Source organism: Canis lupus, chromosome 1, assembly GCF_003254725.2.
Source record: "Canis lupus dingo isolate Sandy chromosome 1, ASM325472v2, whole genome shotgun sequence".
Lineage (NCBI taxonomy): Eukaryota > Metazoa > Chordata > Mammalia > Carnivora > Canidae > Canis > Canis lupus.
The window spans coordinates 116,669,043-116,687,748 of NC_064243.1; the positions used below are offsets into that span (position 1 = coordinate 116,669,043).

At 51.8% G+C, this 18,706-nt stretch overlaps 2 protein-coding genes across 7 annotated transcripts; one reads left to right on the forward strand and one right to left on the reverse strand.

Annotated features, from left to right (window-relative positions):
• The first annotated feature begins 1,983 nt into the window (after window positions 1-1,983).
• LOC112643625 (cytochrome c oxidase subunit 7A1, mitochondrial) lies at window positions 1,984-3,802 on the forward strand. 3 transcript variants are annotated; one of them, XM_025421805.3, is made up of 4 exons: window positions 1,984-2,218; window positions 2,930-3,016; window positions 3,147-3,231; window positions 3,684-3,802. In XM_025421805.3, exons 1-4 carry the CDS (start codon window positions 2,204-2,206, stop codon window positions 3,737-3,739), a joined length of 243 nt encoding a protein of 80 aa, XP_025277590.1. In that variant the 5' UTR covers window positions 1,984-2,203; the 3' UTR covers window positions 3,740-3,802. The 3 variants fall into 3 exon arrangements, with proteins under 3 accessions (XP_025277590.1, XP_048966433.1, XP_025277588.1); XM_049110476.1 differs by having other exon boundaries at window positions 2,064-2,218; window positions 3,147-3,322; XM_025421803.3 differs by having other exon boundaries at window positions 2,065-2,218; window positions 3,147-3,300.
• A 682-nt stretch (window positions 3,803-4,484) lies between these two features.
• Window positions 4,485-13,776, reverse strand: CAPNS1 (calpain small subunit 1). Of its 4 annotated transcripts, XM_025421770.3 has the most exons (11): window positions 13,638-13,776; window positions 12,516-12,730; window positions 11,620-11,653; window positions 11,257-11,346; window positions 11,044-11,101; window positions 10,881-10,945; window positions 8,330-8,398; window positions 8,160-8,238; window positions 7,902-8,018; window positions 5,230-5,288; window positions 4,485-5,051 (listed from the first exon to the last, which is right to left on the reverse strand). In XM_025421770.3, the coding sequence occupies exons 2-11, from the start codon at window positions 12,710-12,712 to the stop codon at window positions 5,025-5,027; spliced, it is 795 nt and encodes a 264-aa protein (XP_025277555.1). In that variant the 5' UTR covers window positions 12,713-12,730; window positions 13,638-13,776; the 3' UTR covers window positions 4,485-5,024. The 4 variants fall into 4 exon arrangements, with proteins under 4 accessions (XP_025277555.1, XP_025277556.1, XP_025277558.1 ...); XM_025421771.3 differs by lacking the exons at window positions 12,516-12,730; window positions 13,638-13,776 and adding an exon at window positions 12,454-12,499; XM_025421773.2 differs by lacking the exons at window positions 12,516-12,730; window positions 13,638-13,776 and adding an exon at window positions 12,302-12,326.
• Between the last annotated feature and the right edge of the window lie 4,930 nt (window positions 13,777-18,706).

Below are 18,706 nucleotides of genomic sequence, written 5' to 3' on the forward strand. Positions count from 1 at the left end.
ATATGGAATCCAGTTAGTAACTAAGACTTACTGTTAGTTGAAACCTTACTATTTACATACACTATTGGAACAATTAGTGGAATATAAGATTTGATGCATTTATAAGTTTATAATTCTAAAGTCATAAAACTTATGTTAAGTATTAAGCAAAGAGTCATCTGTTAAATTGGCCTACTGTAGCTCTTAAATGGAAAAGTCTAACGTATTAAATTTACAAGCATAGTTTGAAAGTGTTAAGGGAATGTAGTTGTTATAAAAGCCCTCTTTAAAAGAGATTGTTAAACCCTTTTAGACTATGCCACAGTCATGACTAAACCATGAGGGCAACTGTACTTAACTGGCAGCACATCAGGATCAAAAAGACATGAATATAGAAATATAGTTTGTCTCTTAACCATCTTAAGGTAGTAAGTTACAGATATGATACCTTTTACTCCCAGATACTTCAGCACGTGTTTCCTAAAAATAAGGACATCCTTTTACATACTCACAGCACACTCATCAAAATCAGGAAATTAACACTGACACAATGTTACTGTCTAATCTACAGACTTTTTTTTTAAAGAATTCACCCACTGTCCTACAAATAAAAAGAAAAAAATTTAAATGATCTTTCTGAATCCCAGATTCAATCCACAAACTGGGGATCATCAGGTTTTTCCTTTTTTAAAAGTCATCTGTTAGAGACACATATGTAAATATGAATTATGATGCTGCAATTTGCTTTAAAATACTTCAATAAAGCGAAAAAAGGAGTTGAATGGGGGCAAATACATGAAATATATTATAATGGTGATAATTGCTGAAGCTGGTGGTGGATGGGTCCTTTCTCCCTTTTTTCTGTTTTTAATTTTTCATGGTAAAAAGGAAAATTAAGTATAAAAATACTTGGTATATAAACCCATTAAAAGAAAAATCACATTGGGATCCCTGGGTGGCGCAGCGGTTTGACGCCTGCCTTTGGCCCAGGGCGCGATCCTGGAGACCCAGGATCGAATCCCACGTCGGGCTCCCGGTGCATGGAGCCTGCTTCTCCCTCTGCCTATGTCTCTGCCTCTCTCTCTCTCTCTCTCTCTCTCTCTCTGTGACTATCATAAATAAATAAACATTTAAAAAAAAAAAAAAAAAAAAAAAAGAAAAATCACAGGTTTAATACAGTCACTTGTGCTAGGGCCCCACTTCAGTAAACCAAGACTGAATACCTAACCTAACTGCCGTTTCAACACCCCCAGGAATATAACCGTTAACCAGCCAAATTGGAATTCACTGGTCAACACTAGGAGGTAATCCCATAAACCCCATCCATTCCCCTTAGGAGACAGACCGGGCCTAAAACAGTGCATTCTTTGCTAATTCCCCCCCCCCTTTTTTTTTTAATTTTTCTCCCCAGCGGCCTTTCAAAACCTTTGCTTTTCTGTAGCTCCACGGAGCTCCCTTCCTTTCGATAGATGGGGTTGCTGCCCAATTCACGAATCATTTAATGAAATCTTTCAGATCTTCACATTGACTGGGCTAAACTTGTTTTTTAACAAGCCTATTGCTAGAAAGTAGTAAAAATAAGGACTCTCATTTGCTTCTGTGCAGTTATCAGCTCAGTTATGCAATAATTGTGCAAGTTATTACCACCATTATAACGGTTGGTTGGCTCAGTTATGCTGTTCTATGAGCTCATTTAATGCTCACAACAAACCTTTGAGGAAGATCCTGATTTAGCTCCCACGTTACAGACACGGTAACTAAGGCTCCGAAGGTGCAATCACCCAGTCTAGGCAGACAGAACGAGAAGCTGGAACCCGGTTATCTGCGCCCTCACTCGCTCTCCAATACCATCTCCCGTAGGCATAGATCTGAGACCCAGGGAGAGGAACTGCACTCGCCCCGGACGGGTTTCTCCGCAGAAACAAACCAAAAATGCATTCCCTAGTTCCGTGCTCCTCCCCACTTGGACCAAAGAAATTCCGAGTAACGGATGCTTCGGAGCTTTAGGCGCGGGGGCGGGATTGGAGCGTGCTCTCGGCGCGCCTGCGGCAGGAACGCGAATCTTCCCGCCCCCGCACCCCCCCCCCCCCCAGCCGCCACGACCCCGGGACAAAGCTGTCACGCGGCGCGCCGAGGGCGTGGCCTGGGATCCCCGGGGAGGGGAGGGCTCCGTGTGTCCTTGGGTTGAGAGGGGAGGTGACATCGCCGAAGAGGAGGACGCACAATGAGGGCCCTGCGGGTGAGGGCCCCCAAGGGCCGGCCGGGGAACCCAACCTGGAAGCGCTCGCCCCGATGCGAGACTCACTAAACTTCCCGGGATCTGGGGCCTTGGAACGTGAGCCCCCTTCAGGGTTCGGGGCTCCCTCCTAAACAGCACGGGGCTCTCAACCCCGGCTGCTAACCCAAGGGCTTGCGAGACCGCCGCGGCCCCTAACACGGCCCAGCGCCGCGGAGTGAGCTCCTGCCCTTCATCCGGGGCCGCGTTAACATCTCCGGACTAGGCCCTGGGAACCTAACGCCCTTGCCCTCCGCGGCCTTCCCAGGCACTATGCAAACCCCCGTAGGCGCACGGACCCAGGGCTGGAGCGTTCCCGTTAATCTAGGAAAGCTTCCCTCCTTAAAAAAATTAAATAAATAAAAACAAAAATCTCGGGGCTTGGACCCGCAGAACAAGTCTCCTTCTGGGTCTGCTCCTCTTCCGAGACCCTCTAAACAACCGGGAAACCTCTAAGCCAGACTCGGCGCGAGTCCCCTTTCTCTGGGCCTTTCTGGACAGAACCCTTGCCTTGCCTGGTAGTGGCAGTTCGGATCTTGCCGCTGAGACACAGGAAGGGCCGTCCCCACGTCCAGGCCTGAGAGCCCATCCCCTCACCCCGCCCCCCCAACAGCCAGACCCCTTGGGGGCACCCTTTCTGGTGTCTCCGACACCCATCCCCTCCCTCCCCGCCAGGTCTCCCAGGCGCTGGTTCGCTCTTTCAGCTCAACTGCCCGGAACCGCTTCCAGAACCGAGTGGCTGAGAAACAGAAACTCTTCCAGGTAGGAGGAGCCGGGGGCGGGGCGAGGGGAAGAATCCAGACCCCTGGCTTGGTCCTGGAGCACACACAGTAGGGACAGACGGGGTGCAGTCCACCGTACCCCTTTCTCACCCGATGCCTCCACCACCCAGGCGGACAATGACCTCCCGGTGCACCTGAAGGGCGGGGGAACGGACAACATCCTGTACCGAGTGACCATGGGGTTGTGTCTGGGGGGTGAGTGCCGGCTGCCACCGCATGAGCTGCTGGGGGAGGAGGCCGGCTCGCGCTGCTTCCCAGGCTGAGGTTTGCTGCTTCCCAGGCTGAGGTTTGCGGAGAGGGCTAGTGGCTGGGCTGGGGCTCAGGAAGGGGATTGGGTTGCGAGCTGACCAGGTTTGGGGACAGTCCAGGAGTTGGCGCTAGCATGTATGGAGGGGACACATAGGCTTGGGCTTCTGCCCCAGGAGTGGGGGCCCAGGCAGGAATTGTGGAGAAAGCCGCAGCCTAGTCTGGATCAAGACTATGGGATTCTCCACCTTAAGTGCAGTTTGGGAAGGGAGCTGGAGCCTGACTTGGGGCTGGGATCCAGACTGGTGATTGAGGAGCCTGCAGAGGGGCTTTAAAAAGCTGAGATAGAGTCCAGGGAGGCAATTAGGATCTCACCCTGTGTCACCTTCCTCCCTCCCTAGGCACTGTCTATAGCCTGTACTTCCTTGGCTGGGCCTCCTTCCCTCATAAGAAGTGAGACCAAGAAGCCTGGAGAACCTGAACAAGCATCAATAAATGTGCTGGCTTTTTGGGGAACCCAGCCCAGCTGTGGCCTCCGTTTGTTTGCCCGCCCCTGGCAAGCCCATCCTCCCACCAGCAAGGGATTGCGACACCAGGACAGCCCACTGCCCCAGCCCTGAGCCCCTCGTGCTAGAGGATTACTACAACTACAAAGCTACTCCCAGGATATTGCTGCCTCTCAGCCCTCCTGAGGAGCTAGGGACCCCTACGGTCCCCCTGGGCTGCCTCTTAGGGCCTGGGATCACGTCCTGGAATTCCAGAGGGGGCTCTATTCTAGGATGGCAGCCCCTCTCCCTCCAGACCCTCAAGAGTAGGAAGGAAGATACTGAACAGGATCCATGACACAACAGAGGCAGAGGCAAGTGAGGACAGAGCCAAGAGGGAGCAAGCATGGCCTTGGGGAACAGAGCTAGGGTGGGGGGTACTGACATCTCCCAAGAGCCTGGATCTTGCAGCAGAAGCAGAGACTGTCCAGGCTTCTGGGTCCCAGTCTCAGCCTCCACAGGGAGCTCAGCAAGAAAAGAGTATAGCTCAACTAGAATCCAGTATGGGAAAAAGGACAAAGACAAGAAAAGGACTAGGAAACATGCAGATCCAGGCCTGGGGATACAGACTAAACCACCCCCGCCGCTAGGACCCGACTTCCCTCTGCCCCTGACAGGGACAGAGCCTCCCCCTCAACTCTCAGAACAGGAGGCAGATTTTAGAGAGAGCAGCAACTGGGGTGCTTTTATTTCCTCCTGGGCCTGGCAGGCTGAGAGCAGAGTACAGACAAAGGCACGGTGGCGCCCGGGCCTGTTATGGCCTGGAGTTTGGCTGCCAGGGTGGTAACTGTGAACAAGTGTGCCAGAGTGTGTAGGGACTGGAGTGATCTTCCCGAGACTGAGAGAAGGGCCCTTGGGGTGTGGAAGCAACATAACTACCGGGTTTGGCACAGGTGCATGACAGGGGTTACGGAGCGGGTGTGGGATGGGTGTGCCGAGGGTGGGGTGACCCTCAGGACAAGGTGTGTTAGAGTGTCTCAGAGCCAGGGGTAACTTGGGGCATGGCTTGTTGGGGCATGTTGGGCCCTGGCTGTTGGCTGAGAAGCCAAGTGCCAAGGGCTGGGGGAACCAAAAGACCTGTGGGTCAGTAGGACCCATGAAGACGAGACTGCAGACTGGCTCGGCCCTGGGAGAGACAGAAGAATCCAAGGTGACTCCTATAGCGAGGCGATGAGGGGGCAGGTCTGGGGTTCCCATTCAGGAATACATCGTCAGCTGCAGCCACTGGGGAGAGGAAGGCACAGGGTGAGGAGCAGGGAACTGAGGAATAGCTGACACCTCTCTCTGTCCTTCCCCCAGGGGTTGTTGGGAAATAGGAGGGAGGGAGCAATTGGTACATGAGGCTGAGGGGAGGGGGGGTGTCCCCTGCTGGGCACCCACATCTCAGAATGAGAGCTCTTACCTCCTGGATGTTCACCTGAATTTGTCCAGTGCCATTCTTGTCAAGAGATTTGAAGGCACCTAGAGAAGAAAAGGGTTGGGGGATTTGGCTTTTAGGATAAAAACATGCAGCGGCATCTGGCTGGCTCAGTTGCTAGAGAATGCGACTCTTGATCTCAGGGTTGTGAGTTTGAGCCCCATGTTGGGTGTGGAGATTAAAAATAAAATCTTGGGGCAGCCCAGGTGGCTCAGCGGTTTGGTGCCACCTTCAGCCGGGGGACACGATCCTGGAAACCTGGGATTGAGTCCCACGTCAGGCTCCCTGCATGGAGCCTGCTTCTCCCTCTGCCTGTGTCTCTGCTTCTCTCTCTCTGGGTCTCTCATGAATAAATAAAACCTTTTAAAAAATAAAAATAAATAAAAATAAAATCTGAAGAAAAAAAATAGGGCGGCCTGGTGGCTCAGTGGTTGAATGTCTGCCTTAGGCTCAGGGTATGATCCCAGGGTCCAGGGATCCAGTCTCACATCGGGCTCCCTGCGAGGAGCCTGCTTCTCCCTCTGCCTGTGTCTCTGCCTCTCTCTGTGTGTCTCTCATGAATAAATAAATAAAACCTTTAATAAATAAATAAAAAACAAATAAAAAGGATAAAAATGTACATATGGAATGATGATAATGACGACTAGCACTTGGGGCACGGGTCTTGTTCAGTTGGAGCATGCTGCTCTTGATCTCTGGGTCATGAGTTCAAGCCCCACATTGTATGTAGAGTTTACTTAATAGTTTTTTTTCAAATAATATGAAAAAATAATAAAATAATGGCTAGCACTTTACTGAGTTCTTACTCTGTGCCAAGCACTGTATAAAGTGCATTCCAGGGATCCCTGGGTGGCGCAGCAGTTTGGCACCTGCCTTTGGCCCAGGGCGCGATCCTGGAGACCTGGGATCGAATCCCACATCGGGCTCCCGGTGCATGGAGCCTGCTTCTCCCTCTGCCTGTGTCTCTGCCTCTCTCTCTCTCTCTCTGTGTGACTATCATAAATTTAAAAAAATAAAAATATAAATAAATAAATAAATAAATAAATAAACAAACAAACAAGGTACAGAGAAGTGAAGTGATGTGAAGAACTGAAGTGATGTGGTCCAGGGACATGAGGATTGGAAGCCAGGCTGTGAGCCCCTCGATAGTGGCCTCCATATACTGACCTGTATGTACCCCACCTCTGCCCAAGCCCCAGCCTCCTACATACCTCTGAGGACCTAGCCATCCAGTTCCAGCCTCAACTGGCTACTGGGAGGAGGCTCTACAGGCTCCACTTCCTGCTCCTACTGTCCGGAGTAGTCCCCACTCACGTCCTGAAACCCGACTCTGTATTCCCCACCCACAGCCAAACCTGGGCCTACACTGTCTTTGCTCCCTCTCTTGCTTACCACCTTCGGGTGTCCACATACATGGTGTCCCAGACGCTCCTTTCTGTAGTTCCTACTGGCCCTCTTGGTGGTAAATCCAATGGCCATTTCTTAGACCTTCTCATAAGTGACTTCTCTTCACGTCCCTGACATACCTGCCCCTTTTTCTCTACCCATGGTTTTATTTATTTGTTTTTTCTACCCATGGTTTTATTTTATTTTTTTTAAAGATTTTATTTATTTATTCTTGAGAGACACAGAGAGACAGAGACAGAGACACAGGCAGAGACAGAAGCAGGTTCCATGCAGGAGCCCGACGTGGGACCCGATCCCGGGACTCCAGGATCACACCCTGGGCTGAAGGCAGGCGCCAAACCGCTGAGCCACCCAGGGATCCCCTCTACCCATGGTTTTAATGCTTTGCCTTCCCTGGGCTCTTCCTCAGCCAAAACTGACCCTGACCTTTCTCTGACTAGAACCTGCTATGGCTCTCCACTGCTCCCAATAAATGTCTGAGCACCCCTGAACATGACACTCACAGCCGTGCATGGCCTGACCGTGCCCATTGCTCCTGCTTCTTTTCCCACAGTTCTCTCAGATCCGAGTTCAAATTCTGACTTTGCAACTTCCTGCCTGAGTGGCTGTGAGCAAGCAGTGTTGCCTCCTTGAACCCTAGTTTCCTCCCCCAGAAAATGGCGACAATAATTCCCACTTTCTCAGGGTGGTCTTAAGGATTGAATGCATTTGTGTCCACAAGAGCCCTTGCAATCCAGCCCCTACTGACTCCTCCAGCCTTATGGCTCTGCTCCCCAGACCCCTTCAGCGTTCAGAACTGAGTTCAGCAAACACCAAAAGCACCTTGGCACAGGCTGTTCCCACAGCAACACTCATCTCCACTCTCTCCCTGGGGTCACTCCTCCTCATCCCTCAGGCCTCAGTTCACACATGCCCTCCTCCAGGAAGCCCTCCTTGACCCCTTATTCTGCATCAGGTGCCTCCTAGGTTCAAATAGCCCCCTGAGCTTCCCCAGTCACAAATCTACACCCACTGCTCCTCCCAGGCCTGATCACTGCCCTGCACTTCCCCTGCCCCAACTATAACCGTTCGGGGCTGTCACTGCCTGGAGATTTGCCTCTTCTCTGCTAGATCGTGAGTGATGTGAGGGCAGGGGCTGGGGCTGCTGTGGTCCCTGGCGTTGCTTGCCTCAGGATCAGTCTCGAAGGAGACTCTGGCCAAAGGAGGTGGAGCAAACCCCCACCTGGGAAGAGAGCTGGGGTATCACTCACGGAACATGGCATCCAGCCTGACCAGGCAGCTGATGAAGTTGTCAAAATCCATGTTCCCTCCTTCATCCGAGTAGCGTCGGATGATCATGTTGTAGAGATGTTCATTCAGGTGGAACCCTGAGAATGGTTTCATGTCTCAGGTGTGGAGGCCACAAGGCCCAACCCGCTCCCACCCCTAAGATTTAGGCTCAGACCAGCTCACTGGGGACCGCCGTACCAATCCCACCCCCAGTCAGGCCACCTCCCTGCCAGCCGTACCTGCTGCCTCAAAGGCCCCCGGGAGTTCACTGCTGCAGATGGTGCCTGAACGGTCAACGTCAAATTGTTTGTATATAGCCTGCATGGGGACAGACAGGTAAGGATTAAACTGAACTTCATGGGGCACGGCCTGAGGGTCTTGGTGCTAGGACTTTGAGGTCACCACATACCTGCCACTTTTTGATGTTGTTCCACAGATACTTGAATTCCTGGAAGCCCAGCTTGCCTGTGGTGTCACTCTGGTGGAAGTGTGTTAAGAATAGTGTGACGGCTGTACCCAGACACATGCACTGTATGCAAAACGACCAGGCAGGGGAACCTGGGCTAAAACCCCAGCTCCTATCCCAGCTGTCACGTCATCTTGGATATGGTTTGACTTTTCTTTTTATCCACACATAGTTTAGTTCATATTTCTTTTTTTTTTTTTTAAGATTTTATTTTGGGGGTTCCTGGCTGGCTCAGTTGGAAGAGCCCATGACTCTTGATCTCAGGGTCATGAGTTTGAACACCACATTGGGTGTAAAGATTACTAAATATTTTTTTAAAGATTTATTTATTTATTATGATAGAGAGAGAGGCAGAGACAGGAGGAGGGAGAAGCAGGCTCCATGCTGGGAGCCGGACACGGGACTCGATCCCGGGACTCCAGGATCGCGCCCTGGGCCAAAGGCAGGCGCGAAACCGCCGAGCCACCCAGGGATCCCCCTAAATATTTTTTAGTAAAATATAATTAAAAATCAATCGATAAGCATAACCATGGGGAATTATATTGAACTTCTCTAAACTATAAATTCCTCACCTGAAAATAGTAACTAACTCATTTATAAAATTCTTTTTTTGTGGGGGCAGCCCCGGTGGCCCAGGGGTTTAGCACCGCCTTCAGCCTAGGGTGTGATCCTGGAGACTGGGGATCGAGTCCCACATCAGGCTCCCTGCACAAAGTCTGCTTCTCCCTCTGCCTGTCTCTCTCTCTCTCAATGTCATGAATAAATAAAAAAAACCAAAATCTTAAAAAAATATATATATTTTTTAAGATTTCATTCATGAGAGACACACAGAGGCAGAGACATAGACAGAGGGAGAAGCAGGCTCACTGCAGGGAACCCGATGTGGGACTTGATCCCAGGACCCTGGGATCATAATCCGAGCCAAAGGAAGATGCTCAACCACGGAGCCACCCAGGCACCCCTATAAAATTCTTAACAGCAGTCTAATTTCATGAAGGTCAGCACACGGGAAAAACAAGGGTATCTTGGAACCCTAAGGAAATAAGGTGATGATAGTAAAGACCTGCTGGATGGGACACCTCGGTGGTTCAGCAATTGAGTGTCTGCCTTCAGCCCAGGGCGTGATCCTGAAGTCCCAGGATCAAGTCCCGCAATGGGCTCCCTGCATGGAGCCTGCTTCTCCCTCTGCCTGTCTCTGCCTCTCTCTGTGTGTCTCTCATGAATAAATAAAAAAAAAAAAAAAAAAAAAAAAGACTTGCTGGGTTTGTGATACAAGCGGAATGAGATAAAGCCCTTAGCTCAGGGGCTAATATTTGACAAACTCTCAAAAACAATGATGGCCAAGACTTATCAAATTACCTAGTACATGCCAAGTAGTGCTAAGCTTCGCAGGAACGTCACTTTTCTCACTAAGTCCTTAAGACACCAGCCTCACCAGTATTATTCCCCAGTCAGAGAAAGAAACCAATTCAAAGATGAAACTCTACCTATGATCATAGTAGCAGCTAATGTGTACAACCACTTACGATGTGCTATGGCTATGCATTGTCCTAAATAAACCTTTTGCATGTAGCTCCAATTCAGTTTCACTATTATCATTCACTTCATTTTATAGACTGGCAAATTAAGGCACAGAGAGGCTCCATAACCTCACTAAACAGCACAGCCAAGCATGTAGAACTCTGTGCTACATATGTATGTGATCACATGACATATATAGGTGTCTACATTTCCCCTATGTGCTGAGCATGCATGTATCCAAGATCAATTAATGATTGGCCCATGTGCAAACATGCATGTGTGTTCCTGTGAACATGCCTTCACATATCTTCACCTATACAGTGTACCCTTGCATATATGTGCATCATGTATATAGGCATACCTATAGCAGTTATAAGCTTGGGTTCTTGGGGCACCTGGCTGGCTCAGTCAGTAGAGTGTGTGACACTTGATCTCTGATTGGGGAGTTCAAGCCCCACGTTGGGTGTAGTACTTATTTAGAAAAAGAAAGAAAAGAAAAAAAAAGAAAAGAAGGAAAGAAAGAAGAAAGAAGAAAGAAAGAAAGAAAGAAAGAGAAAGAAAGAAAGAAAGAAAGAAAGAAAGAAAGAAAGAAAGAAAGAAAGAAAGAAAGAAAGAAAATAAATAAGCTTGGGTTCTTGAGCCTAAAAGGCCTGAGTCCAAATTCCTACCCTGCCACTTACTTTGTAAGGCGTAACCTTCAGACAAATGATTGCCTCTCTCTGAGTCTCAGTTTCTTGACCTACAAAATGGACTAAAACAATTCTGCCTATTTAACAGAACAGCTGTGAAATGCCAGCTGTGATAGCTGAGGTTACTATTTATCGCCACACGTCTGGGTGTGTGGTAGTGAGTGTGTGTTCTGATATATGTATGTCCACATTTGTGTGTATGAAAGCTACACCCTGGCTCTCCTAACCGTGCTCTCACAAAACTCCTTCACCCAAGGCTTCAGTCAGATTGCCCCCAAGGATACATCCATCACGGCCACCATGCTGCGACATGTGTCAATGCCAAAACCATCAGTTTTCAGATCAGGATCTGTGGGGGACAGATTGAAAGTCAGAGGCCAGAGGTCACAACTACCCCAGCAACCCATGACTCAAAACCTGTCCTATGTGTTGAGCCCAACAACTCACGTCTGGTTACGACCTTGTTGAGAATGTTCATGAGTTCTGTGGCACTGACTTCCATGTCCTGTGGGGAAAAGTCAGGGATGGTCACAAGGGAAGAATGTCATGAAGGAGAATGGGGATTCTTTGGGGATTGCCATTTTTGGGGGTGTGTGCAAGGGCAGCCCAAAGGAAGATGTGGAAGACTTAGGACAAAGATAGGGGCCCAGGGTTACTTACATCTCCAGCCAGCTGAGCAAAGAGCCTCCGGAACTGCCGGACCTCCTCGCTCTCATTGGCTTCAATGTTGGAGTAATGGGTGCGTGGAGGCTGCAGAGGGAAAAGATCTCAGAGCAAGTGGTGGAGGGGTGCCCGGGTCAGGACAGCCCTTGGTGGGAAAGTCGGAATGGGCTGAGTGGCTGGGTGATCAAAGAAATGAGAGATGGTCAGAAAGCAGGGAGTGGCTATAGCTAAGTTTGGGGACCTTGGCAAGGGAGAGATTTAATGAGTGGAATTTCATAAGGGGGACAAAGGGACAATGATGGGTGTGGAAAAAAGCCTGGGAGTGAGAAGCAGGGTCTCCGATTATAGAGGGTGGCTTACCGGAGGCTCTGGGTTGTACTGCGCAGCTGCCTCACTGAGGGGAGAGAGTTAGGGAGTTAGCGCCAGTGTGCGGAGCCTCCAAAGACGGTGCCCAACCCCTCAAACTCCAGCCCACCACCCTCCCCACCGGCTCCTTCTGCTCGCCTTAACGGTCCCTCTTTGCTGCCCTGGTTGCACCTGGCAGGAAACTCAGAGGCCCGCCCTACGGTAGGCCAGGGCCAGGCCAGGGCACACCTGCCCAGTGACAGATTCCTCAACAGATCACTTCATAGAAGCTCTGACCCAGCTTCCTGGGGCTCCATCCTCCTCAGGCCCCTTCTGTCTAGGAACCTGCTCCGTCCTGTGGCTTCCTGAACACCCGTGTTTCCCAACATCCCACCAGCTCCAGGAGTCCCCACCCCTTCGAGGGGGGCCACGGTTAATGAGGCCCCTGGTGACAACCCGCTCCACCTCGACCAGGTCGTACTTCTAGCCAGATCCACCTCCTTCAGGATCATCTCCCGCATCCCATTCGGCCTCGGCCTCTGCTGGGTCCAGCGCCTCACTGACCCGAGACCACGGCCACGCCGCGCCCGCAAGGCAGGCCTGGCCCCGGGAAGAGACGGCCGGGCTCAGCGGCTCCGCCCCCCTAACGTTCGTCTCCCGGCCGCCGGGAGGCAGGCCGCGCCCCCCCAAGCCCCACCTCCCCGAGCAGCGCCCGGCAGATCGCCCCTCAGCCGTCAGACTCCGCCCACGTCAAGCGCCGCCTCCTGAACTGCCAGCGGCCCCGCTACGGCCCGCGCCCTCCAGGCGGGTGGCCCAGCCTCGAAGACGGCAGGTCAGGCCCCAGGTTACCTCCATCTACTCAGGCGGGACATGCTCCTCCGCCGGGCCCCGCCCCTCAGGCCCCGCCTTACCTGATGGCACTAATGACCCCGCCCAGGATGCGCATGGCCGTTCCGCCCCCGCCGCCGCCGCCGCCGCCGCCGCCGCCTCCTCCGCCGCCGCCGCCAGCTCCGCTGATCAGGCCTCCGATCACATTCCCCAGGCCCCCGCCCAGGCCCCCGCCTCCCCCGCCGCCGCCTCCTTTCAAGAACGAGTTAACCAGGAACATGGCTGCGATTTAAAATTCCTGGGGGGGGAAAGGGGGGGTCAAGGGGCCGCATCGCCACGGAGCCCGCTCCTTCCACACAAAAATACGCATTTCTGGCAGCCGGACTTGGGGAGTAACATGAGGCCTCCGGGCAGGGACTTATGCTCCGGCTCGGGCTTGACGGTGCATTTGGGATGGGGTCTGGGGTTCTGGGGGAGGGTAGTTTTCGGATGGGTGGGACAGGGACTGAGGATCGGGTTTGAAATCCCCTCTGGGTCCAAAGGATCTCCTTCTGGCTTGAGGGCCCCTGGACTGAGTCCATAGTGCATAGGCATCATCCAGGGTAAGGGTCCAGGTCTGGGGGCTTCTCCAGGTGGGGGCCCCAAGCTGGTGCAAGACATCTTTGACATGTCTAGGTACTCGAGTCAGATCGAGCCCCAGAGCTGGGTTTCGGGGTCTTGGGCGGGTCAGGGGCGCCGATCAGAGATTCTCCACTTGGAAGGCTCTGGGGCAGGGTTCAGGAAACCCAGAAATGTGAGCTTGAGGGTTTCGATACTCCCAGCAGCGGGTTACAATGTCGCCGCTGATTCTGCGGGCTCGGGTCTAAGACTGTGGGTGTGAATCCCGGGGCCTGGGATAACGGGGTGCCCATTAGAATTGGAAGAACGGATCTAAGGATCGTGGTTCTGGGGACCCTACCCTGAGCATAATTTGTAGGAGTACCTCTCAAATCCACGGGCTCGAACTTTAGATCCTGAGGCAGAGGGTGGAAGAGTCCCCGGCGGGGGAGGGGGGGATAACCTGGTGCCGGACATAACTGGGGCTTCCAGTCTGAGATCATGGGTCGGGGGGGGGACCCCTGAGACCAGGGCTTAAGGGTGTTGGATATGGGGGCCGCAAGGACCGGGGTTACGGAGTACAGGGCTAATCCAGATCGGGCGCTCACCGCCTCGCTCACTCGTCCGTGGATCCGTTCGTCCGCGCTGCTCCCGGGCCTCCGGCCGCGTCCGGCTCCGCAGGGCGGGGCGGGTGACTCAGGCTGCGGGCGGGGCTGGGCTCTGCGGGCGGCCCGACCGGCCTCCGCGCGGTCCTAGAGCCGGCCTGAGCTGCGCCTGCGCGCGCCGGGCCCGCCTCCCGTGACCCCGAGCGGCCGCCGCGGCTCCGCCCCGCGCGTTTCCTGAGCTGTGGGTGCGGACCCCGCCCTGCGCTCCGAGATCCGAGGTCTTCCCGGTCCTTGAGGGAGTGCGGTCGCCGTGCCCGGGATCCCCCCCTAGTGTTGCAGTGTGAATCCTGGCCCCACAGCGAGCCCCCGTGCGCCCCGCGGTGCCGTTTTCGGTCCGCTGGGAAGGGGACTTCGGGCCCGCGCCCCGGATCCTAGTCCTGTCGCCACAAAGCATTTGGAGACCCGGATGCTCGGCCCACAGCCCGGGGACCGGCGCCCGCATTTGGGGCAAGGGGCTAAGGCTGGACTAGCTTTCCCGGGGCCCTGCAGCAACCAGGTGGCGGTCAGACTGCAGGAAGGACTTCCCCGCCTACAAAAGTTGCCTGTGCCTCCTCCCCCCGCATCCTTTTACCCCGAGTCAGCGGCGCCAAGTGTCGCCTCCTCCTTCCCATCACTAAAGAGGGGCCTGGGCACCCGAACAGTCAGTCTCTCTGGCCTGGTTTCTGAAGCTAGATGTCCCCAAGATCGGGCGGAGAAGTAGGGGGTGGGGAATGCAGAAGCTGGCAGGGCAAAGGGCGGCAGCGGAAGCCCCTCTGGGGACCTCCGGCCTCCAAACTTCAGGGCTCCTCAGAGGGAGCTAATCTGGCTCCCAGGCCTTCTGGAAAGTCTGGCCCCCTTCGACTCTCCCCTGGAGGCTGACTTAGCTTGAGTCTGAACCCTGGCTCTGACATTTAATAACTGGGATCCTTTGGGCTCTGAGCAAGGCTGTTTTGTTTTGTTTCATTTCGTTTTAGCAAGGATTTATTCATCTGTAAAATGAGAAACAAAGGTTCCCATTCCCCCTCAGAATTGAGTGGTAAATAAGGTTAGTAAAGAGGAAACTGTGTGCCTGTACCCATGCTGCTGTTCCCTCCTCCTGTAGCCCACCTGGATTCCTCAGGTGGTTGACTGACCTACCCTTAGGTGATACTGATAAAAATAAGGGCCAGGCACTCTCCTGAGCACTTTACATATAACCTCACATGCCCTTGTAACAGCCCTATGGCGTGGATGTACGCAGTATTTCCATTTTACAAGTAAACTGACTGAGGGTAAACTCCCTAGCCTGTAACCTTAACCACTACCCTAAAGCATTGACTTCAATAATATGATTAATTTTTCTTAAGATTTTATTTATTTATTCATGAGAATACACAGAGAGGAGAGAGAGAGAGGCAGAGACACAGGAAGAGGGAGAAGCAGGCTCCGTACAGGGAGCCCGACGTGGGACTCGATCCAGGGTCTCCAGGATCACGCCCTGGGTGGGCCAAAGGCGGTGCTAAACCACTGAGCCACCCGGGCTGCCCAATATGATTAATATTGGCGCTCCTGACTAGCTGAATTGGAAGAGCATGAAACTCTTGACCTCGGGGTCATGAGTTCAAGCCCGCATTGGGTATAGGGATTACTAAAAGGAATAAACTTAAAATAATATAATTAATATGATAATAGCCTAGATAACAAGATCACATCAGACAAAACTGTAGTAGCAGCCAGGCCAGGGAATTGCTACACAAGCCTTGCCTATGAGGCAGGAATTTACAGGAGAGAAAAATGGAGGCCAGGTGGGTCACTTGCCTAAGGTCACAGAGGATGGCAGAACCAGGTAGGAATCTGGGCCTGGCTGAAGTCAAAACTTGGTGACGACTAATCCAAATTCCCTTCTTACCACACCCTTCCCTACCACTCTGGAAAGCTTCCACTGCCTGCCCTCTCCAGGGCTCCCTGCCAGGCCTTTGCATGGGCCATGCCCTCAACCTGAAACACTCCCGCCTTTTTTACCTGGTGATGTAGGTACTCAGGTCGCTCAGGACTCACCTCTTCTAGGAAGCACTCCCTGTCTCCACCCCGACCTGAGACTGGGTGAGGCTTGCAGTTGCTGGCTTGCCACTTACACTCTCTCCTAACACGCTGCCACTCACTGGCATCTAGATCAGTCTCCCTGTCCTTTTAACCCTGGCCGGCTCCAGGTGTCAGGCCTTGGTCCTCCTCTGTATCCGCTCATGCCATAGAGGATCTCCCCCCACATTCGGGGTGTACAGTCCATCTCTAGGCTACTAAGATCCAAATTTCTGTCTTCAATCCAGACACCTCCAGGCTCCTACAAACTGCATTCTATTCACCTTCTCTGTAGGGGTCTTAGAAGTGTCTCAAACTTCACACATCCTAAACTGAGCTTCTAACTTCTCCCAAACCTGCTCCCTCCCCCCTTTCCCCATCTAGGTTGATGGCACCTCTGTCCTTCCAGTGACTGAGACTGCACAGCCCAGGATCATCCTGACCTCTTTTCCGCACCCGTGCCAACCCGTCAGGAAATGTTGACTCCACCAACACTGCCCCAGCCCGGGACAGTTTCCATCCTCCCTGACCTGACCCCACAGCAGCTCCTCCCTGGGCTCTGTGCTCCCTGCCTGCCCGCACAGTCTGCTCCCCATCCACAGCCAGAGGGAGCCTGTGATACCCTGAGTCAGGTCTGGGCCCTCTCCTGGCCACACTTCTCTCCTGGTAAGAGTCAGTCCTCACCATGGTCACCCATGCTAGTGATCTGTACTGTCACCTCTCTGACCTCACCTCTTCCTCCTTAAGAAAGTGAGAAGAAGCACTACTGGCACCTCAACCTGGTTGTTCCCAGCCCCCTTGGAGGCCCTGCAAGTGCAGCAATATCCAAAGAGCCCATCTCCTGGTGCCCTTGAGGGCTGCTACCCCTTTACCAAGGCCCTCTCTGGCCACACCTTAGTGCCTCAAGTCTGCACATCTAGTGGTCTCAGGAAGATCCTTTCAGATCTTTGATTTCACCCCCACACTCCCCGTTGCACCCACATGCTTCCTTTATCATTTATCACCTGCTAACATGGTGTATAGTTTATTCATTTATCCAGTTCCTTATCTTTCTCCCCCACTAGAATATTAGCTGCTCAAGGGATTGCTGTCCGTCTTGTTCACCGCTGGGTACTGAGTTCCTAGAACAGTGCCTAGCACACCTTAGGGGAGATAGTACAGCAAGCATACTAAAGTCCTCCACCATCTTCCAGATTCCTTTGAATTCAGACATGGTTATGACTTGTTTTGGCCAATAAAATGTGAATGGAAATATCGGGAGTGTATTTATTTATTTATTTATTTATTTATTTAAAGATTTTATTTTTAAGTAATCTCTATACCCAGTGTGGGGCTTGAATTTACAATCCCAAGATCAAGAGTTGCATGCTCCACCAACTGAGCCAGCCAGGTGCCCCTTATGTAATGTTTATGCCCAATGTGAAGCTTATAGTCATGACCCAGAGATCAAGAGTTGTATGCTCTACAGATTAAGCCAGCCAGGTCTGGTGGGAGTGTCACTTTTAAATGTCGAATTTAAAAGCCAGTGCAGGTGGCACCTGGCTGGCTCAGTTGGTTAAATGTCTGCCTTCGGCTAAGGTCATGATCTCAGGGTCCCCCCACATCGGGCTCTCTGCTCAGCAGTGAGGCTGCTTCTCCTCTCCTGCTTGCTGCTCCCCCTGCTTGTGCTCTCTCTTTCTCTCTGTCAAATAAATAAGTAAAATATTTTTTTAAAATTAAAAATAGGACAGCCCTGGTGGCTCAGCAGTTTAGCACCGCCTTTGGCCCGGGGTGTGATCCTGGAGACCCAGGATCGAGTCCCACGTTGGGCTCCCTGCATGGAGCCTGCTTCTGCCTCTGCCTGTGTCTCTGCCTCTTTCTCTGTCTCTGTGTCTCTCATGAATAAGTAAATAAAATCTTTAAAAAATATAAAATAAAAATAAAAATAAAGGCCCGTGAAGGATCCTCTATTCTCTCATCCCCTGCCTAGGTAACATTGGGAGCCTGGCAAGCACAGAGGTGCCAAATAAAGGAAGCTAACTGGCTCACTGAGCCATGGCATGGAGGAAATCTGACTGTTTCTATGAGCAAGAAATAAAAATTGAAGAGTTAGTCTGCTAAGGTCTAGGGCTCATTTGTTATCACAACATAACCTAGCCTATTCCAACTGATGCAGGTAGAAGTTGTTACTATTATCCCATGAGAAAAGAGATGGGGTTACTTGTCTAAGATCACACAGTTGGTAAGTACCAGAATCAAAATTGGTACTCAGTGGGGTGCCTGGCTGGCTCAGTTGGTAGAGAATGTAACTCTTGATCTCGGGGTTGTGAGTTTGAGGCCCACGTTGGGCATAAAGCCTATTTTTTAAAAGATTTTTAAAAAAATATTTCATTTTTTATTTAAAAGAGATAGAGAGCTTGCACACAAGCATGGGGAGGGAGGGACTGGAGGGGGGAAGCAGATTTCCTGCTGAGACCGATAACATGGGGCTCATCCCAGGATCCTGAGATCATGATCTGAGCTGAAGGCAGACACTTCGCCAACTGAGCCACCCAGGTGCACCTGTAAAGCCTACCTATTTAAAAAAAAAAAAAAAAAAAGATTTGACCTCAGGAAGGCTGTCTCTGTAGCTCATGCTTCTAATCCTCACAATTTGTTGCTTTAACGATGTTCATGTTACAATGCCATCAATTAATAAGTTGACAATAGTCATAACTAACTGAGCTTGATGCCTCCTGAGGTCTTGATGAACAAGCTGAGGTAACTGCTTTACCGGCAGGTATTGCAAAGGCACTCACAACTCACTCTCTCCTAAAGGAACTAACACGGGGTGGAGGTTCAGGGAGATGGTGTCACTTGCCTGAGGGGATGGGATAACGAGGTCTAAATCTATACCTTATTTGATGCCAAATGATTATGTGATACCTAATCCAGATGAATGTCCCTCCACAGCCCTTTCTTTTTTAAAAGATTTTATTTATTTATTCATGAGAGAG